This window comes from Lissotriton vulgaris, chromosome 4_1 (genome assembly GCF_964263255.1).
Source record: "Lissotriton vulgaris chromosome 4_1, aLisVul1.2, whole genome shotgun sequence".
NCBI lineage: Eukaryota > Metazoa > Chordata > Amphibia > Caudata > Salamandridae > Lissotriton > Lissotriton vulgaris.
The window spans coordinates 895,440,719-895,465,587 of NC_141691.1; the positions used below are offsets into that span (position 1 = coordinate 895,440,719).

General features: G+C 42.7%; 1 protein-coding gene across 1 annotated transcript in view; it reads left to right on the forward strand.

The window, feature by feature from the left end:
• ADTRP (androgen dependent TFPI regulating protein) overlaps positions 1 to 24,869 on the forward strand; it is a 474,195-nt gene that overhangs the window by 229,133 nt on the left and 220,193 nt on the right. Inside the window, exon 4 of the mRNA XM_086966878.1 lies at positions 14,357 to 14,472. Coding sequence (XP_086823004.1) covers positions 14,357 to 14,472 — 116 coding nt within the window. The remainder of the gene's footprint in view (positions 1 to 14,356; positions 14,473 to 24,869) is intronic.

A 24,869-nucleotide genomic window follows, 5' to 3' on the forward strand; every position in this document is an offset into this window, starting at 1 on the left:
GGCCATGACGAGCTCAGCTCGTCATGAGCACATGACCACCATGGCTCACGACGAGCTGAGCTCGTCATGAACTCCGGGGCGCTGTGCACGCCCCCTCCCCCAGCACAGCGGGGGAATGAGCCCCGCATGCAAGGGGTTAATAAAGTCAACCCCAACCATTGTGGTAACTTTTCAAATCCGGAGTTTGTTCTTCTCCAGAGAAAACACTTGTAAAATATACTGCCTGCTAGCATGGAGCACATGTGATTCCTGCACCTTGCAATCCTCATTGTCTTATGTAATATTTCCTACAGACTGATTTATACACCTATGATTCATTGTCTCTATATAATGTGTATGTGATGTAAAGTGCTCTGACATCCTACACTGGTATGAGAAGTGCTATAAAACAAATGAAATGCATGTGATAGAGAGGTTGTGGGGAGCACCTCTCAAGGGTTGTTGTGATTGAATCTGTGGAGAAGGAGGTAATTGGGAGGTGCCATAAAAGATTTCCGCTCCCAGCCCCATCAGTGCTAAAGCTGGCCTTGCTCCAAGTTACGTTGGAGTACATTTACTGCTGTTTTTGGTCCTTTTTGGCTGTTCTAACTTTAGAAGTGCATTTTGTGATGAAGCATTGGCTACTTTATTGCAGGTGAGTGAATGTATCTCCTTAAGCCCTTCCCGAATCATCCCTTAACCCCTTCTTTATTCCTACCAAAACCCCTCCCTTTTAATAGTAAGTATTCCCCATTTTCCAGCTAGCCCCATTGTTCCTCAGAAATTTCCTACTAAAATGTAGGCATTTATGTGAGGAGATCTTCTCAGTCAGGGCAGAGATCTCTTCATAGAAAAGATATTAGAGGCTGAAGTGGAGACCTCCTTATGTACTTTAGTGACAAAAGTAGTCCTACTGTAGTGCTAATAAACATACTACAAAATGCAGTCTATAAATAGGCCCCATTATGTGCAACGGTTATGAAATAATGATTGCAAACATAGGGCCCGATTCACAGAACTAACTTAAGACAAAATCCTAAACTTACTACCATTTTGGTATTCACAGAAGGCATTTACTCATTTCGGTATTCACAGAAGTTAGGAGTCCTAATTTTAGGACTACTAAATGCCTTCTGTGAATACCGAAAGTCTTAAAGTTAGGATTTTTCTCATTTTAGGAGTAGTAAAGATAGCACTCCTAACTTTAGGACTCCTAAATGCCTTCTGTGAATACAGAAAGTCTTAAAGTTAGGATTTTCTCAGTTTAGTAGTAGTAAATTGAGGACTTCTAACTTTAGGACGCCTAAATGCCTTCTGTGAATACCGAAAGTCTTAAAGTTAGGATTTTTCTCAGTTTAGGAGTCCTAAAGTCTGATTTGAGAGGTAGTCATTTGTGTTGTCTCAAGGAGAGTTGAAGAAGGTGCCACTATCGCCTTGGTCAGTTGGGTGCTATAAGAATCATGTTCAGGTTTGATTTCCATAATTTTTGAATAACTATTGGTATTAATGGTATCTGTGGATAAGCATTGACAAATGGAGTCTTCCAATTGATTAAAAGGACATTTCCCACTGACTTTGCCCGGTGCCTTGGATGTAAAGTCTTACCATTTTTTGTTCCGTGCTATGGCAAATGAGTCTAATGTTGGAGAACCCCATTCTACCAAGATATCTTGTATTACCTCATAGTTGAACATCCATTTTTGATTCTCTTCATGATGACATCTTGTATTACAGGAATATGGAATGCTATGAGTGACAATCTCCTGCTAATGTCCAAGTCAGTTTGTTTGAGCTTGCACTGACAATTGTCTTGATCCTGTTATGCCCTGTTTTTTATGTAATACATCACTGTGTGTATTGTCTGCTAGAATCACTATTTCTCCAAATGAGAGGTATGGTAGAAAATCTTCGGTTCTAAAAGATTTATAGGATAAGTCTTCACTTTGTCTGACCATAGACCCTGAATCATTAGATTGTTCATGTGTGCCCCCCCCCCCCCTCCAGAAAGGGAGGCATCCGTGACTATGGTCTGTATCTGTAGATTCTTATGAAATGGAACTCCAAAGAGCGAATTTTGGGATTTGGATCACACAGCCAGAGATTCTTGAGCTGCGTTTGCAAAGTAAATATGGTCTTCTCAGTCACCTGTTTCTTGAGAACCTTGATCTTTGAGGCATTGTTGAAGAGGTCTCATGAACGATCTTGCCGTTGGGACTATAAATAGGATGGATGCCATGGATCCTAGGATTGATGAGACTGCCCAAAAACGTCAGGTATTGTACTGGTGTTGGTATCGATTTGTTTAGATTGATTTGAAGCGTAGCTTGGTCAACAACTTCATTGTGACCTTGAAGCCTTGTGTTACTTTTGAATTGAAATTTGCCTTTATTAACTAATCATCATTATATGGGTAAACAATGATCTTTCTTTTTCTCAGATGAGCTGCGACTACTGCTGTGCATTTTGAGATGATTTGAGATGCTGATTTCAGACTGAATGGAAGTACAGCAGACTTATAGTGTTTGATCCCTGCTAGGAATCTGACATATTTTCTGTGTGGAAGCGAAACTGGGATGTGAAATTATGCATCTTGCACATCTATTGCACGTAGCCAGTTGAATCTTCTTATGTGCAGGTAGATTTGATGAAGAGTCAGCATTCTGAATCTTCCTTTGGTGATAAGTTTGTTTATGAACTGAAGATTTAGAATCAGACAAAATTGCTTGGATTTGCTTTTCTTTATCACACGAAAATACATTAAGTATAGTCCTTTCGTTGAGATTGTTTAATGGAACCTTTTCTTACCTGTTTTTGGAGTTATACACATATTTTCTATTGTAGATCGGACAGTAAACAGTTTCGTAGAGGTTTTGATGCAACTAGTAGTGGAACAGCTCGGAATGAAAATGAGTATCCATTGTGAATGATTTTTAGTACCTGTGTGTAGGTATGTTTTCCCACTTTTCCAGAAATAGTCTCACCTCTCCCCCAATAGGAGTGGGAAACTGTAGGGGGAGTTTCAGAATACCATTGTTGTTATTTGAAGAGTTTCTTCTTATGGTATGGGAATATTTTGGGAGAGTTGTCTTTCTTTTTTCATATCCTTTGAAAAATCCTCTGTTGTTGTTGAGGCTTTTATGGCCTTCTAGGGATTTGAACCCTCTGATAGAAATACCATCTATCTCTTGTCTTGTGGTGATTTATAAAGATTTTTTTTCTGTTCCTCTAAGCCTACAACTTTTAATGTTTCTGCTTACTTTTTATATCATAACCATCTCTTTCTCAGGCTGTTGTCTAAAGCATAGGGAACTTGAAAGAGATACATTTGCAATTTTCTAACTGTGCCTCAGGTTTTAAAGAGGATAAACAAAGCCATGATGACCTCCTTAAAGAACGTCCGTGACAATGTGCTGTTGCTGAGAGTTCAAGGAATCAAATGTAGCACTTTTAGATTGATTAGACACTAAAAAACCTTCTTGAACCATATCTAAAAAAATCTTGTCTATGAGATGGTAATTCAGAGACACAGAATTTCAAACAGACCCAAATTTCTCTGTGATATCTTCCCAGGAGAGGTGCTGCACTGGTGTTTATTAGAAGGGTGAAACTGTACCGCATATCTTTTTTCCTGTGGCATTCATTTCTATGCTTTCCCTGTCTGATAGAGTAGTGGATTCTGGAGCTTAAGGCATGTTTTCTTCTGACTGCTGTTACAATGATGGAGTCAGGATTTGGTTCAGTTTTAAGAAAGTCAGGGTCTTGTTTGGTAGGCTTCTACTTCTTTAGACGCTGGGGAGTAACTGCCTACACAGTTGTTGGATGTAAGCGTTTCAAGAATAACAGACACTGCTGATTAAAAAGAGTGACCAAAGTGATCGTTAACTTAGTAGACACTCTAAGACATCCTGGAATGTTAGAATACTGTCTACAGGGGATATTCTAGAATGTGACTGTAATTGTGATGTTGGAGTATAGGAGGTGTGCATTGAGACTGTGTAGAGTGATCTTGATCTAGATCGAGAGTAAGATCTATCCCTTCTATTAGAGAAATATTTGTGTGGCGTAGGTGGAATTGGTGAATGGACTTCCATTTTCCAATTGAGGACATGGAAATTTCTTTTGAAACCCTTCTGATTTATGGAAGAACCAATGGTTCTAGATGTGTTTGTAAAGGATCTTACAAGGTATTATTGGTCTCAAAGGATGAACTGGTAAGGAAGCCGTACCTTGAATTTCAACCATTTGTAAACCTTGTTCACTGGAATCTTATGATGCAGTAGAATGGTTAGAAGGTGATCCATACCATCCTGGAGAAGAAGATAGCACGACTTGGTTTCTTCTCAACGTCGAGGGAGAAGGATTCAATGTCGTGCAAGCCTCTTTTCACTGTCAACGGGGGCTGAGACCTATATTTTTTCCAAGTCATAGATGCAAATGTTGATGTGACTGAGTGCTCGGCAGAAGTGAGTGGGAACGCGCCTTTGAGACCGTTAGAGTTGAAGTTGAAAGAGTTGCCAATCGTCTTGAAGTTAAGAAAGTGTTTCTTGATGGAGAGTTCTGTTAACTTTGATGTTTAGCTGTTGATCCCTCTTTCAACAGGGAAACACAGTTGTTTCATAACAGAGGATGTAACCTCAAGACGTTAATCATTGCTCTACAACATTTCCAGAATTCATAAAGAAAATGGCATCTCTGACAGTGTCACATCATTTCTCTTCTAGAAATTAATATTGAATTATGACACTCTACAATGTCAATATATTTAGGAACATTATGTGAAAAGGTGTTCCGGGGTTGGCGCAGAAAGTGGAAAATTATTCAGCATTTTAGACTATCAATGAAGATCATACGATACAGAAATGTTTGCTAACACTGTGTGAATCACACATTTTTCCTACAAGAACTGCATTGTTCTGCGTTTGTGCTTTCTGTTTTCAGTAGTCCAGGGTTTGGAATATTTTAGTTATTGTGATTGTGTATAGTAACTGTATCTCAAAAATCAAAAGAGGACGATAGGGAGAAGTTAAAGTTTCACTCAACTTCCCTTAAATTATTGTGTAAAATCAAAAGGAGTTGAAGAGTTGTGTTGAGACAGGGGATAGGGAGGGCAACACCAACATTTTGTGAGACCCTCAACCGTGCTGTTCCGCCAAAGGCATGTCTCCCGTTGGCATACTTAGCCAATGATCATTACATCATTGGGTCTTTTCCTCCACCAGGAGGGATTGTTCCTTAAATCTGAGACCATATATGATCCACCTTGTGAGGATAAAATGTTTAAATTACCTCATACCTTTAGAAAGGACTTATTTTATTAAGAAGATCAAAGGTAGTGCTATGGTTAAAAATGTGGGATGTGAAAAGAGAGGTATTAGGTGTATTTCACATCTATCTTTGAAAGAACCAGGTCAACATGTTTCAGCCAACTTTGTGCCATATGGGTCGATGGCTTTCGTCAGGACCGAAAGATTGCTTTGTAAGATCCCTTCTTGAAGTCAAATTAAATCAAATCAAATTGGACACTTTCCCTCCAACTTTTGCAGTTTCTTTCTTCTTTTTCGGCCATATGGGCTATTTGTCCAGTACAGTACTGGTGATGGTCTCACAACAATTTTGGTGTTGCCCTCCCCACCCCCTGTCTCAACAAAACTCTTCCACTTCTTTTGATTTTACATGTATAGTATTTGTATCCATTGTATTGGCTTTATCACTGTATTTTCAAAATATTACAATTTCTATTATGTATTGTGACCTGTGTGCTTGTTCCTGTTTAACTTTCAGTGTTACTGCACATATAATTAATGAATTGAGATATTATTAAAGGGTAGTGTCTTTACAAGAATTCACTGCAGTGGTTAATCACTCACATCTTCATTGCAATTGTGATGAATGTGTTTTATTGTTTATTGTAAACTGGCGGAGTCAAGAAGGCTTGGGAGGACAGCGTTCCGACACATCCTGTTTAGTGGGAAACCTCAGCACTCTCATATTTGTTGGTACTTAGTTGTTTCTACCACCTGAAGAATCTGAAAATATGTCAAAGTGAGAGACATTTCAGGGACAAAGTGAGAAGAGACATTACGATGCGGCTGAATTCAAGCAATGCCACTGTGAGTTAGTTCTTACATAGGAATTTGTGAGTGAGACAGCAGTTGCTGCGTAGGCAGTCTGCAATGAATCACTCTGAGTGACGTGCTGAAAAAATGTCAGGTTCATGCAATTAGTACCAAGATTAGAGGAGGGAAATCTTTTCAGATGTTCAGCTTGTTATCTCGTCTTTCCCTAGCATAGGCATTTTTTTATTAATTCACTTTTCTAGATATGTTTAACAAGTCCCAGTTGGTCTCGATCCAAAAAGTCTATACTTTCAGAAGACAAATATATATTCTTCATTTGTGCAGCAACAGTATCCAAGAGCTTAACCCTACAGGTTTCTCAGTGAATCGCATTTAGATTTGAGAGAGCAATTAAAAGTGTCCAGTGTTTGGGAAAAAACTCTAATTTGAGCAGAAACCACCTGCCGAATTTTCTTCACCATTAGGCATTGTATTGTGGACAGTGGTGGCTGCTAGGAAATAGGAGCGGGGGAGGGGGTTTAAAAAAACACCAAGCAAAGAAAATATAAAAGAAGACTTACCTGCGGAAGGGCGGCCGCAGTCTCTCCTCCGTTCTCCCTCTGCTCCTGGCTTCCCAAAGCACCCAGGCTCCCCTGACCAATCACAACGCTGCCTTACAGCAGTGTTGAGACTGCTCTGAGCGCTGTGGTTCATTGCTCAGTAAGGAACTGGGGCCTGGGGATGTTATACAGCATGGGTGAGAGAACATGCAAAGTGCGCATCACGGGTTGCCAAACTATCATGCACACGTACGCTGCACACCACTCCTCCCGTTGCTGGCTGTGACGACTGCCTAGCACCGCCCACCCTGTAAACTGGAAAAATACGAGTCAAGTTATTATCATTGTATTCTTCCTTTTTCCACTGCTGGAAGAGCAGTGGGGAGCCATTCCTTTGCCGTAGGGGAGGAGTCGTCTCTAATTGTGGAACACATTCAACTGATGGATCCTACTCCGTATTTAAAGGTTCCTCTAAAGGCTTGAAGCTTTTCAGTTCCCTCCAAACTCTAAATGAGATTCGTATGCTACTGAATAGCCTTTTACGACCTTATCACTTTTCCTGCATTTTGTTTAGGTATTCCTCATCTTTCATCTCAAGTCATGCTGTTTTAATCATGGAAAACGTACAGACATTGTGTATTTGCTGGTGTCTAATAAGTATGCATCAATGGGGATTACAGTTCGCCATTTTCTGAATATGGAAGAGGGTGCGCTCAGTGGCTAACACGAGGAACATCCATCAACCTTCTGAACATGTTCTGTGCACAAACCTCCATCTTCTTTTGTCAGCTGAAAACTAGATCAAGGCACACATGCTTTGTTTCCGGGTTGTACACTGACCAGTGTCTGCCATGAGTTTCTCCTGCATCTAGCTTTAAAAAAAAAAGGAAGTCACCAGCCAATGAGCCTAATCTTTATCACCACATTTGGTCTTCTTTTATTGACGTATATTTTTTGGCACATATATTTTAATGACATTTGAAGCAGGTTACATCGATGTATGCATGCCATTAATTTGTTACATAGGATTACGTTGTGTATTCATATATTCATGAGTATTAAAGATTTCAAGTACTTCTCGATACAAACATTCAGGCCATCTGTTAAAGGATTCAAGCTTTCTAGGACCGGTTTCTGGCATTACAGCCGTCTTCAGCCAGGCTTGCTTGAATCCAGTGCCAAAGTGAGCAAGGGACTCACGTCTGAGCATACCCTGCCAACTTATGGTGAACAAAGCAGTACAAAAGGGATTAAACCCAGATCTGTTGACTGGGTGTGAGTGTTTGATTGGTTCAGATGCTCCGTCCATCACTACCCCCTTTTGTACCGCTTTGTTCATCATAAGTTGGCAGGGTATGCTCACTTTGCCCCTGGATTCAAGCAAGCCTGTCTGAAGACGGCTGGAATGCCAGAAACTGGTCCTAGGAAGCTTGTTTCCAGTCCAGGAAGGCATGACTTGGCAGTTCGGGCTGGACTGTTCCCATGAGGCACAGGGTCAGACTCATTTGCATATGGCCATGTCTTAACTGGGGTGGGAGAGTGGGCTAAAGAACGGTGATGGATTAAACCCAGATCTGTTGACTGGGTGTGAGTGTTTGATTGGTTCAGATGCTCCGTTCATCACTACCCCCTTTTGTACCGCTTTGATCGCCATAAGTTGGCAGGGTATGCTCAGACGTGAGTCCCTTTCTCACTTTGCCACTGGATTCAAGGAAGCCTGGCTGAAGACGGCTGGAATTCCAGAAACTGGTCCTATGAAGCTTGTTTCCGGTCCAGGGAAGGCATGGCTTGGCAGTTCGGGCTGAACTGTTCCCATGAGGCACAGGGTCAGACTCATTTGCATATGGCCATGTCTGAACTGGCGTGGCAGAGTGGGCTAAAGAACGGTGATGGATTAAACCCAGATCTGTTGACTGGGTGTGAGTGTTTGATTGGTTCAGATGCTCCGTCCATCACTACCCCCTTTTGTACCGCTTTGTTCGCCATAAGTTGGCAGGGTATGCTTAGACGTGAGTCCCTTGCTCACTTTGCCACTGGATTCAAGCAAGCCTAGCTGAAGACAGCTGGAATGCCAGAAACCGGTCCTAGGAAGCTTGTTTCCGGTCCAGGGAAGGCATGGCTTGGCAGTTCTGGCTGGACTGTTCCCATGAGGCACAGGGTCAGACTGATTTGCATATGTCCATGTCTGAACTGGGGTGGCAGAGTGGGCTAAAGAACGGTGATGGATTAAACCCAGATCTGTTGACTGGGTGTGAGTGTTTGATTGGTTCAGATGCTCCGTCCATCACTACCCCCTTTTGTACCGCTTTGTTCGCCATAAGTTGGCAGGGTATGCTTAGACGTGAGTCCCTTGCTCACTTTGCCACTGGATTCAAGCAAGCCTAGCTGAAGACAGCTGGAATGCCAGAAACCGGTCCTAGGAAGCTTGTTTCCGGTCCAGGGAAGGCATGGCTTGGCAGTTCTGGCTGGACTGTTCCCATGAGGCACAGGGTCAGACTGATTTGCATATGTCCATGTCTGAACTGGGGTGGCAGAGTGGGCTAAAGAACGGTGATGGATTAAACCCAGATCTGTTGACTGGGTGTGAGTGTTTGATTGGTTCAGATGCTCCGTCCATCACTACCCCCTTTTGTACCGCTTTGTTCGCCATAAGTTGGCAGGGTATGCTTAGACGTGAGTCCCTTGCTCACTTTGCCACTGGATTTAAGCAAGCCTAGCTGAAGACAGCTGGAATGCCAGAAACCGGTCCTAGGAAGCTTGTTTCCGGTCCAGGGAAGGCATGGCTTGGCAGTTCGGGCTGAACTGTTCCCATGAGGCACAGGGTCAGACTCATTTGCATATGGCCATGTCTGAACTGGGGTGGCCGAGTGGGCTAAAGATCGGTGATGGATTACACCCAGATTTGTTGACTGGGTGTGAGTGTGTGATTGGTTCAGATGCTCCGTCCATCACTACCCCCTTTTGTACCTCTTTGTTTGCCATAAGTTGGCAGGGTATGCTCAGACGTGAGTCCCTTGCTCATTTTGCCACTGGATTCAAGCAAGCCTGGCTGAAGACGGCTGGAATGCCAGAAACCGGTCCTAGGAAGCTTCTGTCTGGTCCAGGGAAGGCATGGCTTGGCAGTTCGGGCTGGACTGTTCCCATGAGGCACAGGGTCTGACTGATTTGCAAATGGCCATGTCTGAACTGGGGTGGCAGAGTGGGCTAAAGAACAGTGATGGATTAAACCCAGATCTGTTGACTGGGAGTGAGTGTTTGATTGGTTCAGATGCTCCATTCATCACTACCCCCTATGTACGGCATCTATAATAGGGAGCTGGTGCAGAGGCAAAGAGATTCCCTCATGTAAATGAGGGAATGCCCTCTTGAGAAAGCGCTGTTGCTACACGTGCACCAGTGTTGTCAGCATTACCAAAGGAGCCTTCTGTAATACCAGCGTGCCCCGGGAGCACGCAAATCGGGCGCACATGCCTCATTGTGCCCCTGGGGCACGTTCTGTAATGCAGCCCCTGGTGTGCATTTGAAAATATTTCTATATTTCTTTTCCTGCAGGGTTCACTAAACATGCCTCAGTTGTCCTGGAAAGAGGCACAAGCAAGTGGATGAAAATCGGCAAGGCTGGAGTAAATCAGTTAAATGTATATAAAGAAATATATACAATACTTGGTAATATTAGCGTTGGGATATCTATTTTACTCGAAACTGGCATTGAGGTTTGTCTTACAAATTTCCAACAGTAAATGATCTAGTGTATCTTGAGAAGAAATCATCAATCTAGTTTATTTTATTCTCTTTTGGGAATGAAGAATTATTCTCATATATGGTTTGCATGCTTGACCATCATTTGAGAAGAGATACTTAAATTATAGTTGGGTATTAACCCACTGTCCTCTGTTCTAGGTATACTAGCAAGAATTAAAGTTAAAGATGGGATCTGTATCTGGGCGTTTTATTGTTAGTCTACATGCTGTCATTTACCTTTGGATAGTCCAATGTTCATAAATGGGCGTTCAAAAAATGTAAAACCATTGTTCGTAAAATATGGTAATTTATCTTGATTAAACATCACAAAAGTGAACCCCTGGGTCTGGAACCTAAACGGAGTGTGGGGGAGTCCCTTTTAAAGGACGGTTTACCTCATTCACTCATAGATGGCATGATTCATCATAGGGTAACCTCCTAGCACTGTGAGCCTAGTTGCAGTGTGGGCTTCAACCCCCTCACTGAGAGGGAGAAGCTAAGGGATGTTTCTCTGTGTAAAGAAGAGGTATCCTAACATCTTGAGATGAGCAGGGTGTGGAGGGAATGAATTGAGAAGTGAGTGTGAGCTACAACTAACTCCCTGGTAAGCCAAAACAAACTATAATAGGACATCCAGAGGTAAGGATTAAAACCTTAAGCTATGGCAGGGGAATTCAACCTGTCATAGACTAGTGATGGCACCCTTCGTAGCGGTGTAGTGGCTTTCGTTAGGACCAGATGTGCAAAGTGAAGTGAAATAACGATGCATACCAAACTCAGTAGGTGGTAAGAAAGGCATACAACCAGCGAATGGGTATGGTAACCACTCAAAAATTGCTGGTCAGTGTCTTCCCCGTATTATCGGGTGAGCTAATGGCACCTTAACCTGGTTGCACACACTTAAGGTGGTATCCAGTGCTTCGTGCACCTTGGAAAGCGGTCCCTTTCCAAGGTGCACGATGCACTTTAGAGAAGGTTACTCTATAATGAAGCATGCCACCTACAGGTGGGTGAGGAAAACTGTCCTTTAAAATGGACTCCTCTGCACTCCGTTTAACTTCCAGGCCCAGGGGTTCACTTTTGTGTTTGACTGTGTTAGAGGGGAGTCACCCCCTGCTGGTCTTTAAACCTCCTCCGGCCTCTTTTGTGTGTTTTATACTTCATTTTGATTAGCTGCTATGAATGTATTTGTAAATATGGATTTTCTAGATGTTGTGATTAGCTTCAGACATTTTTTTTTAAAGAGTACTCTTTAACCATTTAAGTGTGTTTTATTATTCGGAATTGTGTGTATGTGTTGGGTTAATAGACTATATTTGTCCAAATAAACGTTATTTTTACAAGATTCTAGTTTCTCAGCACTGTAAATAGCATGTGACACTATTACCCAATTTAATTGCACTCAAATTACGGACCTCTGAAGGATTAAATGCTGATTTCTTCTTACAGAAATTCAACCTCGTGACCTTCATATCATTGCGGCAGGCAATGTACTAATCCCAACATCCCCACAGCCTGGACAGGATGCGGTGCAACCCAGTTTCAAACCTCGGATTATACCCATCTCTGAGCACACTCCCTTGTGAGCTAGCTATTTGTTTATCTGGGTGAATGTGCCGGGGTGCTGCAGCTTTAACGCACATGTCGATTCTGTAAAACCTTTATTTTAAATCATGCTCTAGCCAGAGAGGTTTGGAGGTCACATGCAGTGATGCAGCACTACTAAATTGGCAGAGGACTAGTGATGGAGGGTTTGATCCAGACAGCCAATCTGACATTTGCCATTTTAGCTTAATGATCCATACCACCTCTGGCTGTAAACCCTGCTGCAGGATTACCTACACTTTAGGAGATCCTGCTCTTTATAGCTCATGGTGTAGAGCTTGTTTTAGTTACATAACATTCACAGCACATTACCCACATTCTGAAGCATCCTTTGTATCTTTCCACAATAAGGTACTTAAGCCACATTTGTAAACATAAGAAACTGTGTAGGACTCAGATACACGTATTGTTTTGCTACTGTACCTACAACAAAGTGAATGTATTCATCCGCATTCATACTATTGACCTGTGTCAACCACATTATTCGCTTCCTTTAGATACATACATATCTTCATTCACTTAGAGCATGCATGAAGACAGGAGAAGTTACCTCACAAGCCAGCGTAGGAATCGCTGACCACAATCCAGGTCATATTCCCCGACTATGTCATAGTTGGTCTCATTTGTTCATGTACACAGTTACAAAGAGTAACTTCATGGGTCTACATATTTCTAGCCCACCCATTTGCTTCTGCATTCAATGAACACAGAATCAAAACAGTGATGATGTAGGTCCGCCAGAAACCTCCTGCTCCAACCTGCCTCCTTTAAAGAAAAAAAAGAACCTACAACAGGGCGTTCACCGGAGTAGCACCAAGAATTTGGAACTCTCTCCCACCTTCCATCAGGAAAATCCCTCTTCTAGCACGCTTCAAAAATGAGAAATAAACCTTCCTCATGGGTAAATTCCTTGCCTAAGGCCTGCCCGCATCCACCCCATTGAGCTGGCTACTCTATGACAACCTACTTCCCTTATCACCAACTGCCCACGACGAGAACATTTGGAACCTTGTTTTTGCTTCTGACCCTCACGATGATTGTAACCATACATGTTGATCTTGTTTGTCCCTGCACCTTAATCATTTTATTTGTTCAACAATGTATACAGTGTAAAGCGCTCTGATACCCTCACGGGTCATGTTTGCGCTCTATAAAACACAAAAATAAAATAAAATAAAATAAGGACCCTGAGTTGGCCCTTCTCAATATTCTGTGTGTAGTTGTTAAGACCACTTAGGTTATTGTGCCCCAAAAACCCATCAACTAAAATTGTGTAGTGAGTGCGTTTTCTAATTACTATACTATTATGTTCAGCCTCCATCACAAATTTAAAGCAGTGAAGCAGTGCCTAACACAGTTTGACACAGGTGTTGACATGTTTCAGCATGGGACAATAAACAGTACTTTCAGCAGGGCAGAACATGTTTTTTCAGAAGGATATATTAGTCACATCTTCAATATAAGAAAGTTCTGAATCAATTAACAACCTTCCGCAGGTTGTACACTTATCTACAGCTCAAATTGCGCATTTTCCTTTGCAAAACCATAGAATTGAAGCCATGTGAAGCACACTTGATACGCTGGGAACATCTAGTTACTACCCTATGAATAATAACAATTACACAGCAAAATGTGTAGAACACCTACATTACCCGACCTATCAATGTTATCAACAAAGCCAAAGAAAAGGTTAATTATTCAAAGTAACCTACTTGCAGGGTGGGACTGGGAACAGGAACCAGACCTGGCAGATGGCTGCTCGACCAGCCCTGGGAGCGGGCGGGTAAATGATGATGGGTGCTAGTGAGAATCATCGTTCTTGCTTTTGTTACAGCGGGACAATATTGCAGCACTTCTGCAAAACTAGCCCCCAGAAACAAAACCATCCCCCATGGGTACAAAACCAGCTCCCACCCATCCAGCCCACCAGGGAAACGCCCAGTGCCGACTGGCTGTGCCTACTTGTCTAACCAATATATTAATTTCTAAAAGAATGAGAGGACCAATATTAGCTTACCCTCTTTTCATCCTTAGAGGTTTGAATGGATGACAAATCATACAAAAGGTATACTCTTGTGTGTACTGAAATAGGTTTTATTTAACTAATGACAAATTACAAAATCAGTGCAATAGCTCATGCACTGGTACTTCGTTTTCACTGTGTGGTGAGTGGATACATTAAAGATGCTAATGTGTATTAACTAATGCTTATTAGCAATGTGTTTTACATCAATTTAAATTACATGACCACATATTGGGGGACCTCTGAGGAATGGCATAGTTACTGTCCCCATGTGTGGACTTTGGTTTTTTATAAAATGTACCTCTGTTTGTATACTGTGCCAAAATACTACTGTACATACCAAAATGAAATATGATGACCAATATGTGATATTGCCTATTTTTTCTTTTCAGCACACAGCTATATTTCCATTAACCCTGTTGGAGACATTTGCTACCCCTCACCACTACCCACCAAAGAAGAGTGGGCTAGGTCTCTTGGGATTCTTTTCCTTTGGTTATCTCTGTTGGTAAGAACAACATGGCTCCTAGTGGATGTCATTTTAAATTGACTTTGAACACCACCAGCAATATTGTGTCATTTAGAAAACTGTTCCATGTTAATATAGGTTTGCTTAAAGGCATTTGTACATTGCACTGACACAGATAGGCTCAGCACATTTATTCATATTAGTAGTTACACAAGAAAGGTTTTGATGGCAGTCAGTTACTTAAGTATGTAAGAAGATTTTAGTAAATGTAATGAGCCCTTTTGCCACACCAATTTTCTCGAAAGGTGTGCTGTAATCAGGAAACATTACCCGATCCAAGGAACCTTGAGTCCGTTTTTGTGTTTCAAAAGTGTGTATAGCATCAAGCAAAATTTCTTATCTAAGCTCCCTTCTATTTTTTCTTCTAGTAAAGTCTCTAGAAGGTGTACATTTTCCTTCAGCTTTCATACACTCACAATGTTTTGTCTAAATATAATTTTACAATACAACCTAATTAGCATACCTGTAAAAGCTCTTTGCTGTTCTCCCAGTTTTATTTCTATCTCCGGTAACATCTGTTTTCATTCCAAATCTCCAGTCAGAACTTCTGCAAACCACCTCCTCGCTCATTTGTAATGCAGATAAAATGGCCACCCCCACCATGGGCTCTCACTACGTGCTTGAGCAGTGAGGGAGCGGCCCACATGACTCCCTGCTGAGTACTCCTAGGCTCCACCCCCTCGCTATAGGTCATGCTCAACACCATGGAAACCACTACCTAGGTGAGAACTCCGAAGCTGGAGGCATTATGCAGCTGAGAGGTTTTCCCAAGGCTATAGCAACCCCTGTGGCAAATCGTCTCGTTTTGGTGGCACAGTGAGTGATGAAAGTTAGTACAGCCCAGGATTAGGCCTGGTGTTAATGCCATCCGGAAGGATTTTGCTTGGGCAAGGATCTTCAGCAGTGAGCGAGATGAGGAGGGAGCCGACAGGTGCCTCACTGAGGTAAGGAGATCTTGGTATAGATGACATAATAGGCTAGCTCTCCCCAGTAGAGTGTTCCTGTGAAGGCTCTCTCCCTACCCTCCCCTTTTTCTTTACCAACCCTGCTAAGATTAAACCCTGCCAAGGACAGTAGCCAGTATTAAAATATACAGATAAGTGGTATCAGGAAAACAATATGTCCTATACTATTGTGGACAAGAGTCTGTAGCAGATGGTTTGAGGAGGGCAGAAGCTCCAGCCCTAAGTCCCACAGCAGCAAACCAAAGGCTGGAAAGAATAGCAGCAAACGCGCATTCTTGCAGCAAGGAGGGAGAAAAACTCTGCAAAAAAGGCAGCGCGCCAGATAATATGATGGAGCAGCTAGCACAAGTCTTTACAGATATTTCAACCTCCCCCATGTTGGCTATACCTGCACCTCTCCTAGATGCTGCCTCCACAGGTAGTGTATCTGTATCTGATATGGATAATGTGAACGGTAGTTTTAAGCCCCAGCAATGGAATAGTAGTAATTCCGGGGAGGTGGATCATCAATTGGATATACTCAACAGAAGTAGGGAAAAGATAAATCAGTTAAAGTGGTTTGTAAAGAACACAAAGATGATTCTTTATTTGAGAAAAAATCAAAAAACAACTTCAGAGAGTTTAACTATAGGAACAGAAGCTTTGGAAGAAGTAAGATTATCGGTAACATGTGACTCGGAAACAGGATTGGCCCTAGTCTCTGTGGATACTTTTTTGTTGCCAAATGTTGATCCATGGTTAACACTGCGGTAGGAGGATTCTCGGATTTATTGTCCCACATTACAGAAACACTGAGTCTTGAGAGGATTGGTCAGGAACTGTTGATTGGCGTCGAAAGACCCCAGGCTGTAAATCATGCTAATTCCTCGGGGGTGCCAGGCCAGCAGCAAAGTAAGGAGATGGCTAATTGTAGTCAACCTTCAATCAGCAATTTTTTTAAACCATTGCAGCCAAAATTGGAGAATGTAAAACCTCCCAGGTGCAGGAAATTGTCTCAGTTCATCATAGGTTGGATAAGATCGAAGGAATGGTGCAACAAATTCGAGAACAAATCTAGGAACTTGAGCAAAGAGTATCAGACATGGAGATCGCTCTTAGTTGGGACAATGGTATCGACATTCTTCGAAAATAACTACTGGCTTCACAATTTAAAGTAGATATAATGGAGAACCATGTGAGACGATCTAATCTGCGTTTCATAGGAATCCCAGAGAAAAATAAACGTATTAATGGGCAGGAAAACCAGTTGATGTATTTGGAAAACATGATAAAGGATCATATCCTGGAGAATGCACCAGCAGATTTTACTGTAATGCGAGCACATAGGGTCTCTGGACAGATTCCAGCTGTTGCTAAGTATCCAAGGACAATGATAGTAAATAACACAGATTATTGTATAAAAGAAGCCAACTTAACTAAAACGATTTAGAAAAAAGTTTTTTTTCTAACTGATGAGTGAGAATTTTTCCAGGTATGTCAGCATTAGTGGCTGGCCGACGAAGGGCTTGATTGGCCAGTTTAAAAATGGGGGAAGCAGGCATCCATTTTCCAACAATCCAAGTTGAAAGTGTTGTTCAGGGGATAATTCCATTTCTGTGTTACTCTCAAGGAAGCCCAGGTGAGTGTTGATCAAGGGAAGTAATGGAGAGGAGGTGCAGGGGAAGCTAAGTTAAATTAGAAAAGATGTAAGAGATTAGGAACTGAGTTAATGGCTGTCCAGAGCATGTTAATTATTACTTGCTTTTTTATAATGGTTTTCTAGGTTAGGCGACTAAGCACCAATCACTTTTATTTAGCAGGTTATAGTACTTTGCTGATGGATATGAAGCTAATGTAACACTGCTTACAGCTGGTTAGCAACAGAACATATATCTCTATTCTACTAAGCACTAGGCGCTTTGTGGTAATTGCACTTTTTTGACACCTTAGCAGTGTTATTCTCAGGCCTAGTATCAGAGAGAAGATGAGAGCTGCTGTGACATGCTGCTAAGTACCAATTTTTTTAAAGCATAAAGCATGTTGTAGCATTTGTTCTACAATCTCTGATTTTATGGAATGGCATGAGTTGTGGGAGGCTATCAAGTAGATATAGGTGTACTTCACTTTGTTGAATAGAACTTTTGAGCACTTTATACTTGGCTCTAGTTTTAGGGATTCGATAAGGCTAAAATAAGCGGGAGGTCAAAGCAAGAGAGTGTGAGTTGGTGCTAGGTCAGCGCACCATACCTTTACAAAATACACTACATTTACCTTCATGGGTGGGCTGAGGAAGGTAGACACGGGCCACCCTTTTCCTCACTTGGGTTTTGGGTGGGGAGGTGTCTGGGGGTATGGCAGTGGGGGTTGCACAGATAAAAAGGAGCAATATGAGAGCAGGCTATGCTTTGATAATCAATAAGAGAAAGAGAAGAATGTGAGGGGAATTGAAATTAAGTGAAAACAGAGGAAGATAGGGAAATGGGCAAAGTTCTGCAAGTACATGGTAGAAAAAAGAAAATTTTTGTGAGGACAAGATTCATGCTTGATGGCCACAGTTAAGAAATGCCACAAAGTATAAAGATAATTACGTGTAATTTAAATGGCCTTTTAAATGCGTAGAATAGTTATGCGCTGTTGAAAGGGCTGGGGTCCTTTTCCCCGGAGGTAATATTTTGCTCAGCCAATATGCCAGTATGGGGAGAGAGAATATTGTTGTCCCATGTGGGAGTTTGGGAGATTAAGGTAGTAATTTGTGATAGGGAAGCTAGATGGATTTGGATAAAGGTTAAAGTTACAGAAATATTTCTTACCGTTTTGAATTACTATGGCCCAATTTTTAATGGTACTAAAGCTCTGGAGAAGATCTATTATTTATTAATGAACCTGGAAGGACCCATGGTCATGAGCTGCGATTTTAATTATCTACAAATCGAGGGCTAGGCACTTCTTCTAAAAATAAGCGACAATTAAAACGGAAAGCCACAAAACTGATTAAGATAATAAAGGAGGATTGTACCCTAATAGATTCATGACAATTACATTGTCTGGGTCTTTCCCAGTTTGCGTGTTACTCTTCAATATTTAAAACAGCTTTGTGCCTAGATTTCTTTCAGTTGGCTAAGTTATTAGAAAGAGGAGAGTATGAGATATAGCGATCTATTTTTCTATCACTTTATAGTCTCCCTAGTAATAGTGTAAGGAATTCCTCGAAAAAGTAGATCCAGATGCAAGTTTGATAAATCTTTGCTTACGGACCAAAACTGAATCAAAGCAATGTAACATGTCATGCAGATATTTTTGTAGAGCAATACAAATATTGCCCAAAATGTATGGTGTGTGAAGCGTTTATGGCCTCTTTCAGGGGCCGAATTATTTCTTATAAAGCTAGGATATATTCGCAGCGAGTACAGTAGATTGAAACTTTATAAAACACAGTAGAGAGGGCTGGGAAAACATTTAATTTAGGGATGACAGGAGATCACTTTGTTAAGGTATTACATCAAGAATGGATGAGGGTGAAGGAACGATTAAGAGATTTTTTTTCTACTAAAATATATTACTGTGGAGTCTGGCTTATCAACATAAATTTTACGAAGAAAGCCAGCATATAGGTAAATATTTTGCATGGGCTACCAAAACTCAGAAAAGTAGGCAAGTTATTACTCAGGTGCGAGATCCAAACACAGGAACCATTGAGGATAATATAGATAGGATAGCAGAAATATTAGTTACTTTAAACAAATGTATGCAGAAGCACAGACAATAGATCAGCAAGAGTTAGTTGTTTACTTCGGGTCTTTCCAGCTAACTCAAATTACCAGGGATCATAACATGCTCTGAATAAGCCAGTAGAGTCCATGGAAATGGCTGATGTAGTAAATAATATGGCTAGCGAAAAGGCTAGCGGAAATTATGGTATTCCCATAGATGTGTACATGGGTGTTTCAAGCTGACCTTTTTCTGTTTTTAACATCTCTTTTAAATCAAATTAAGGGTGGGATCCCCATTTCTAAGAGATATAAGGAGTTAGTAGTTATAAGTTTTATAACGAAATATAAATATCAAAGGGACCCCAATTCTTATGACATGCTCAGTGATGTCACTGAGCATGTCATGAATGATGTAATATGTGACATCATCAGCAGTGGATTGCGGGTGCGCGATATATAGTTAGTGGAACTAACCATATATGAAATTTCAATGGTTTTGTGTGAGTAAAATAAGGTTTTGAAAAGGCTAATCCCTAACTATATATGGTCTATAACCAATGGTTTTTTCAGTAAATTTTCAAGGTTTTGTAAATGCAAATTCCTAACTATATATGGCCTATAACCTATGGTTTTTTCAGTGAATTTCAATGGTTTTTTAATAGCAAATATCAAAAGCTGTCAAATGTCAAGTACGTGATAGGTAAAAACTTTTTCGTGTTTATGCACGCTGATGTGCTTTGAACGCTGCCCCCCCCTCTTTTCTCTTAGTAGTACTCTCTCTTTGCAGATAGTGAAGAGTAGTTAACGCAGGCCTTTACCCCCGTTGTAATCCGTCGTGCCTGCTTGTCTCTCCATTTGATTGATTGTTATCCAAGCATTTACTGTTTTACAATTGATTCTCTTTGGTTCATTCTCTATTTACAAACAAGCACAAAGTCGCAATACTCTGTTTAGTCTTTGCAGATAGTGAAAAATCGTGAAAAATCGTGTAAAAAAATAAAAGTAATCGAGCAAAATCAGTAGGCCACTAATTGGATCTCTTTTTGACCTTGCTAAAATAGAAATATTAGGAACAACCCTTCATGAGAAATACGAAAATAGTGAGATGAACTCAGCTCCACACCATGAGGGCTGCAAAACAGCTCGGCTCCGTCACCCACCCCGCCCAAAATAACGACAAACCCTATGCAAATATTAAAAATATATACAACACACCAGAAAAGAAACAGGGTAAAACATTTTATTAAATAACTATTTACATAACTATTTTATACTTTTTGTTGCCCGATCCGGCTAGCTCAATCGATCGAGCATGAAACTCATAAACTCTGATAGCAAGCTCTGGATGTTGGGTGCCATAGTTCAGAGTTCTGAGCAGCGCTTGTAACACTGTCTGAAGCTTATTTGCACGTACTGCAGCTTCACTATTCTCAAAGTAAGTGAGGGTCGTTTGTGGACCTGACTGCATTTGAAAACAATGTGATGCGGTGCCTCCCTGAACCGCTTGACGGAGGCCCCCGAGGGGCGGTGTGATGGCACGGACTCGGAGAAGACGCTTGGCTCCGACCCCCTCCCCAAGTCTTATAGCACCGGTTTAGCCTGAGATCGCCCCCGACATAGGCGGCCGGCTCCCGGGGTTCGGCGGAACTTTTTGCCTTTTGATGACTCTTCTATTCTGGACCTTGTCCCACAATCCGTTTGACCTGAAGACATGCTGTAGTGGGGCGCCCCTTTACCGTTTTAGTTGCCATTCCGCCCGCTTTTGCTACACTGTGCCTCTTCCGCCATTCAGCTGTTTACCGCCCGCTCTTGCGACTACAGCGTCTCGCTCACCATGTAGTTGAGTTGCTCCCGCTCTTGCGATGCAACAATAAGCGACTGCCACAGGACTCTCAAAATGGCGGCCGGCTCTTCAGATTTGGGCGTGGTCCACTAAAATGGCCCTGGGACACCTTGGAACTCGGACGCTTCCCTAATAGGGCTTGGGTCCCATTCTCGAAAGCGTCCCCTCAGCCGTGAAGATTCTACAAAAGTCGTGGGGGCCCCCGACTCCCGCAGGCTTCTGGTGGGGAGCGGCTGCCATGTTTGCTCGTGGAATGGCCACGACGGACCTACCAGATGGTAGTGCTCTCATGCTGACGCCAGCTTTAGTCTGAAACATCCAGAAACACTGTAGACTACCAATTCGATCAGTTCCGGTAGCGCCCCAACATGACCCGGTAGAGAAGAACTTGCCCTCCCCTCTTTGACTAATGGTTCTTGTTGCCTGTCCCCTCTGTTGTCATTTTACAGAACTTTTTGGACTGCTGAAAGGGGTTGTGTTCCGAACGCTGGTTGGTGGAGACATTTTGACTATATTCTTGACCTACGTTGTCGCGTAATGCGTTATATGACACGCCGCGTTAGCGCACCCGGAAGTGATCCGGGGCGCGGCGCGCAGCGCGTAACGTAAGCATAACAGGTCATGTGACTTGTTAATAAAACTTTTTATTGGTTCATTTTACTTTTGTTATTTTAATAATGAAAAGCTTGGTCATATGACCTAAAAAATACGCTTTTTATTGATTTCGAACTTTTTTTTTTAAAACATATATGTTATAATATTCCAGGCTAATGTACTTTCCCGGAAAATTTACAACTGTCCTGCAAGTAAAATATATTCCTTTTTCGAGAAAAAGGGCGTTTCTTCGTTCCATGACGGAGCCGTTGAGTAAAAGAGACTCGGCCTACTGTCTTAATCGCCGATACGCCTGATTATCAGATTCTTATCGATCACTTTATGTTGCAGGAGTGGAAAACACAACTGCCCTTGACCATTTATCTTTACTGCGTTCCTACATATTATATCTTTTATCCGTCATGTAATTGGACTGCTTTATTTCACTTGCCTTTTACTGATTCGAAAACAGTGACTAAAAGTAAAAACTTTACCAATGTAAATACTACTACCATGTTTTGTTTTAAAAACTTTTTTTGTGAAAATGTCAGTATACAAATACGGGCCTATAACCACGTGGGCCGGCCACGGAGCAAACTGAAATCGTATATGATGAGGAGACATTTACATTATAGAGGAACGTAACGAGCGAGCCATTAGGTTGCAAGAACTAAGGTGTCTAACAGTTGCGGAATCTGTGGACGTACATTTTGTAATTAAATTACGACAGGGCCACTTACAAAAAAATTATCTAGATATACATTTGCGGGCAAGTACCATGCGTGACGTTAATTCGAACTTTCAATACTACAGTAATCAATAACACATCAGAACTTAATATCAATAGGGATGTCAAAATATTCAATCAATTCTCGTCCCCGCCCGCCATGAGCATCAAAACTGCATTCATATCTCGTGATATCAAGGTTGTTCAACCAGTACACAACAAGGAGTTACAAGTCCCATTTATACCGGCGCCATTTTGGGCGAGGCCGGGCAGGTCCAAGATATAGTCAAAATATCTCCACCAACCATCGGCCAGACCAGAACCCATTTCGGCCCTTTATGCTACAAGATGGTGTCTTCCATTCAGAAAATATTGTTGGCAGCATTTTGAAAGGAAAGATAAACAGCCGTTCTCCTAGTGAGTCTCACATTGTTACATTTAGGAAGAATGTTGAAGAGTAGTATGTGGAAAATCTGAAGCCATTTTTCTACAAACTCTCAATCAGCCTTGGATGGAAAAAAAAATCCTGAAGAATGTACAAACTGAAAACCAATTTTTGTCTGTATAGCATCAACAGCAACGCTTGAGTCAGCTTTGTGTCAAGCCGCCATTTTGATTCAATCAATAACGTCCCCCTGCACACATTCAGGGACCTGGTCGTGTCTTCAGATGAAACGGATTGTGGGACAAGAAGCAAAAAGGAAAAGGAAAAAAGTTCCGCCGGACCTCGGGAGCCGGCCGCCTATGTCATGTGCGACCTTTGGCCACACCAGGGCAATAGTGAAGCTGCAGCAGGTGCAAATAAGCTTCAGACAGTCTTACAAGCACTGCTCAGAACTCTCAACTATGGCACTCAACATCCAGGACTTGCCATTCGGATCTTGGTGCCTTGTGCTGGTTCCGACCTATTCACACATCGGTCCACTACTGACATCACCTCATAAGCCAACGGGGCACCCCACGCCGACTTTCGGCGCAGCATTTTAGGATGGCCACACCAGTGCGGCAACTTGCTGGACACCACCTCGGTGCCATCCGGATCTCGGCGTGTTCGAGTCACTGTACCGCAAGAGCGGGAGAAACTCGGCTGGACACGCCGTCTTTCGGCGCAGGATTGTAGGATGGCCACACCAGTGCGGCAATTTGCTGGACACCACCTCGGTGCCATCCGGATCTCGGCGCGTTGTGCTGCCTTCGGCCTACTGTAGCCGCAAGTGCGGACGCAACTCAGTTGGACGGCGAGTGAAACGCTAAGGGGCGCTCCACTGCAGCCAAGGAGCCTCCATCTTGGGGGAGACGCACAGCCCCCACTGACTGACGCGACCTCACAGGCCAATGGGGCGCCCCACGCCGACTTTCGGCGCAGCATTGTAGGATAGCCACACCAGTGCAGCAACTTGCTGGACACTAACTCGGTGCCATCCGGATCTCGGCGCGTTGTGCTGCCTTCGGCCTATTCGCACATCGGTCCGCTACTGACGCCGCCTCACGTGCCAACGGATTTTCTACGCTTTTTGTAGCCCTATGCCGCATAACAGGTCATGTGACTTGTTTATAAAACTTTTCATTGGTTCATTTTACTTTTGGTTTCCTAAAGATGGAAGGCTTGGTCATATGACCTAAAAATAACACTTTTCATTGGTTTAGAACATTTTTTTTTCCCTAACGATGAAAGCCCCACCTTGTTTCTGGATGATTCAGACTGAAGCTGGCGTCAGCATGAGAGCACCACCATCTCGTGGCTCCGTCGTGGTCATTCCGCGAGCAATCATGGCAGCCGCTCCCCACCGGAAGCCTGAAGGAGTCGAGGGCCCCCAAGACTTTTGTAGAATCTTCACGGCTGAGGGGACGCTTTCGAGAATGGAGCCCAAGCCCTAGCAGGCAAGCGTCCGAGTTCCAAGGTGTCCCAGGGCCATTTTAGTGGACCAGGCCCAAAACCGAAGAGCCGTCCGCCATTTTAAGAGTCCTGTGGCAGCCGCCTATCGCTGCACTGCAAGAGTGGGAGCAACTCAACTACATGGTGAGCGAGACGCTGTAGCCGCAAGAGCGGGCGCAACTCAGCTGGATGGCCGCCACCTGGGGAGGCCCGTTCACGCCGCCTCCCCCACGCCCCCCCCGGGCCGCCCCACGCCAATTTTCGGAGCAGCATTGTAGGATACCAAAACCAGTGCGGCAGTTTACGGGACATCACCTGGGTGCCATCCACATCTCAGCGCGTTCTGCTGCCTTGGGACTATTCGCATAACAGACCGCTACTGACGAGGCCTCCCCCCACACCACCCGGGACGCCCCACGCTGTTTTTCTGAGCTGCATTGTAGGATCCCAAAAACCAGTGTGGCACCCAGGTGACATCACCTGGGTGCCGTCCAGAACTCAGCACGTTGTGCTGCCTTGGGACTATTCGCACAAAAGACAGCTTCTGACCATTGTTGCTTTTTTTTGTCAAAAATGTTTAAATGTTTTTACAGTTTTTGTTCCGTTCGTTATATTTAAAAGTTAATAAAGTTTTATAATCCTACTTTGTTGGAGTGCTATATATTTTTAAAAAATCGGGTGA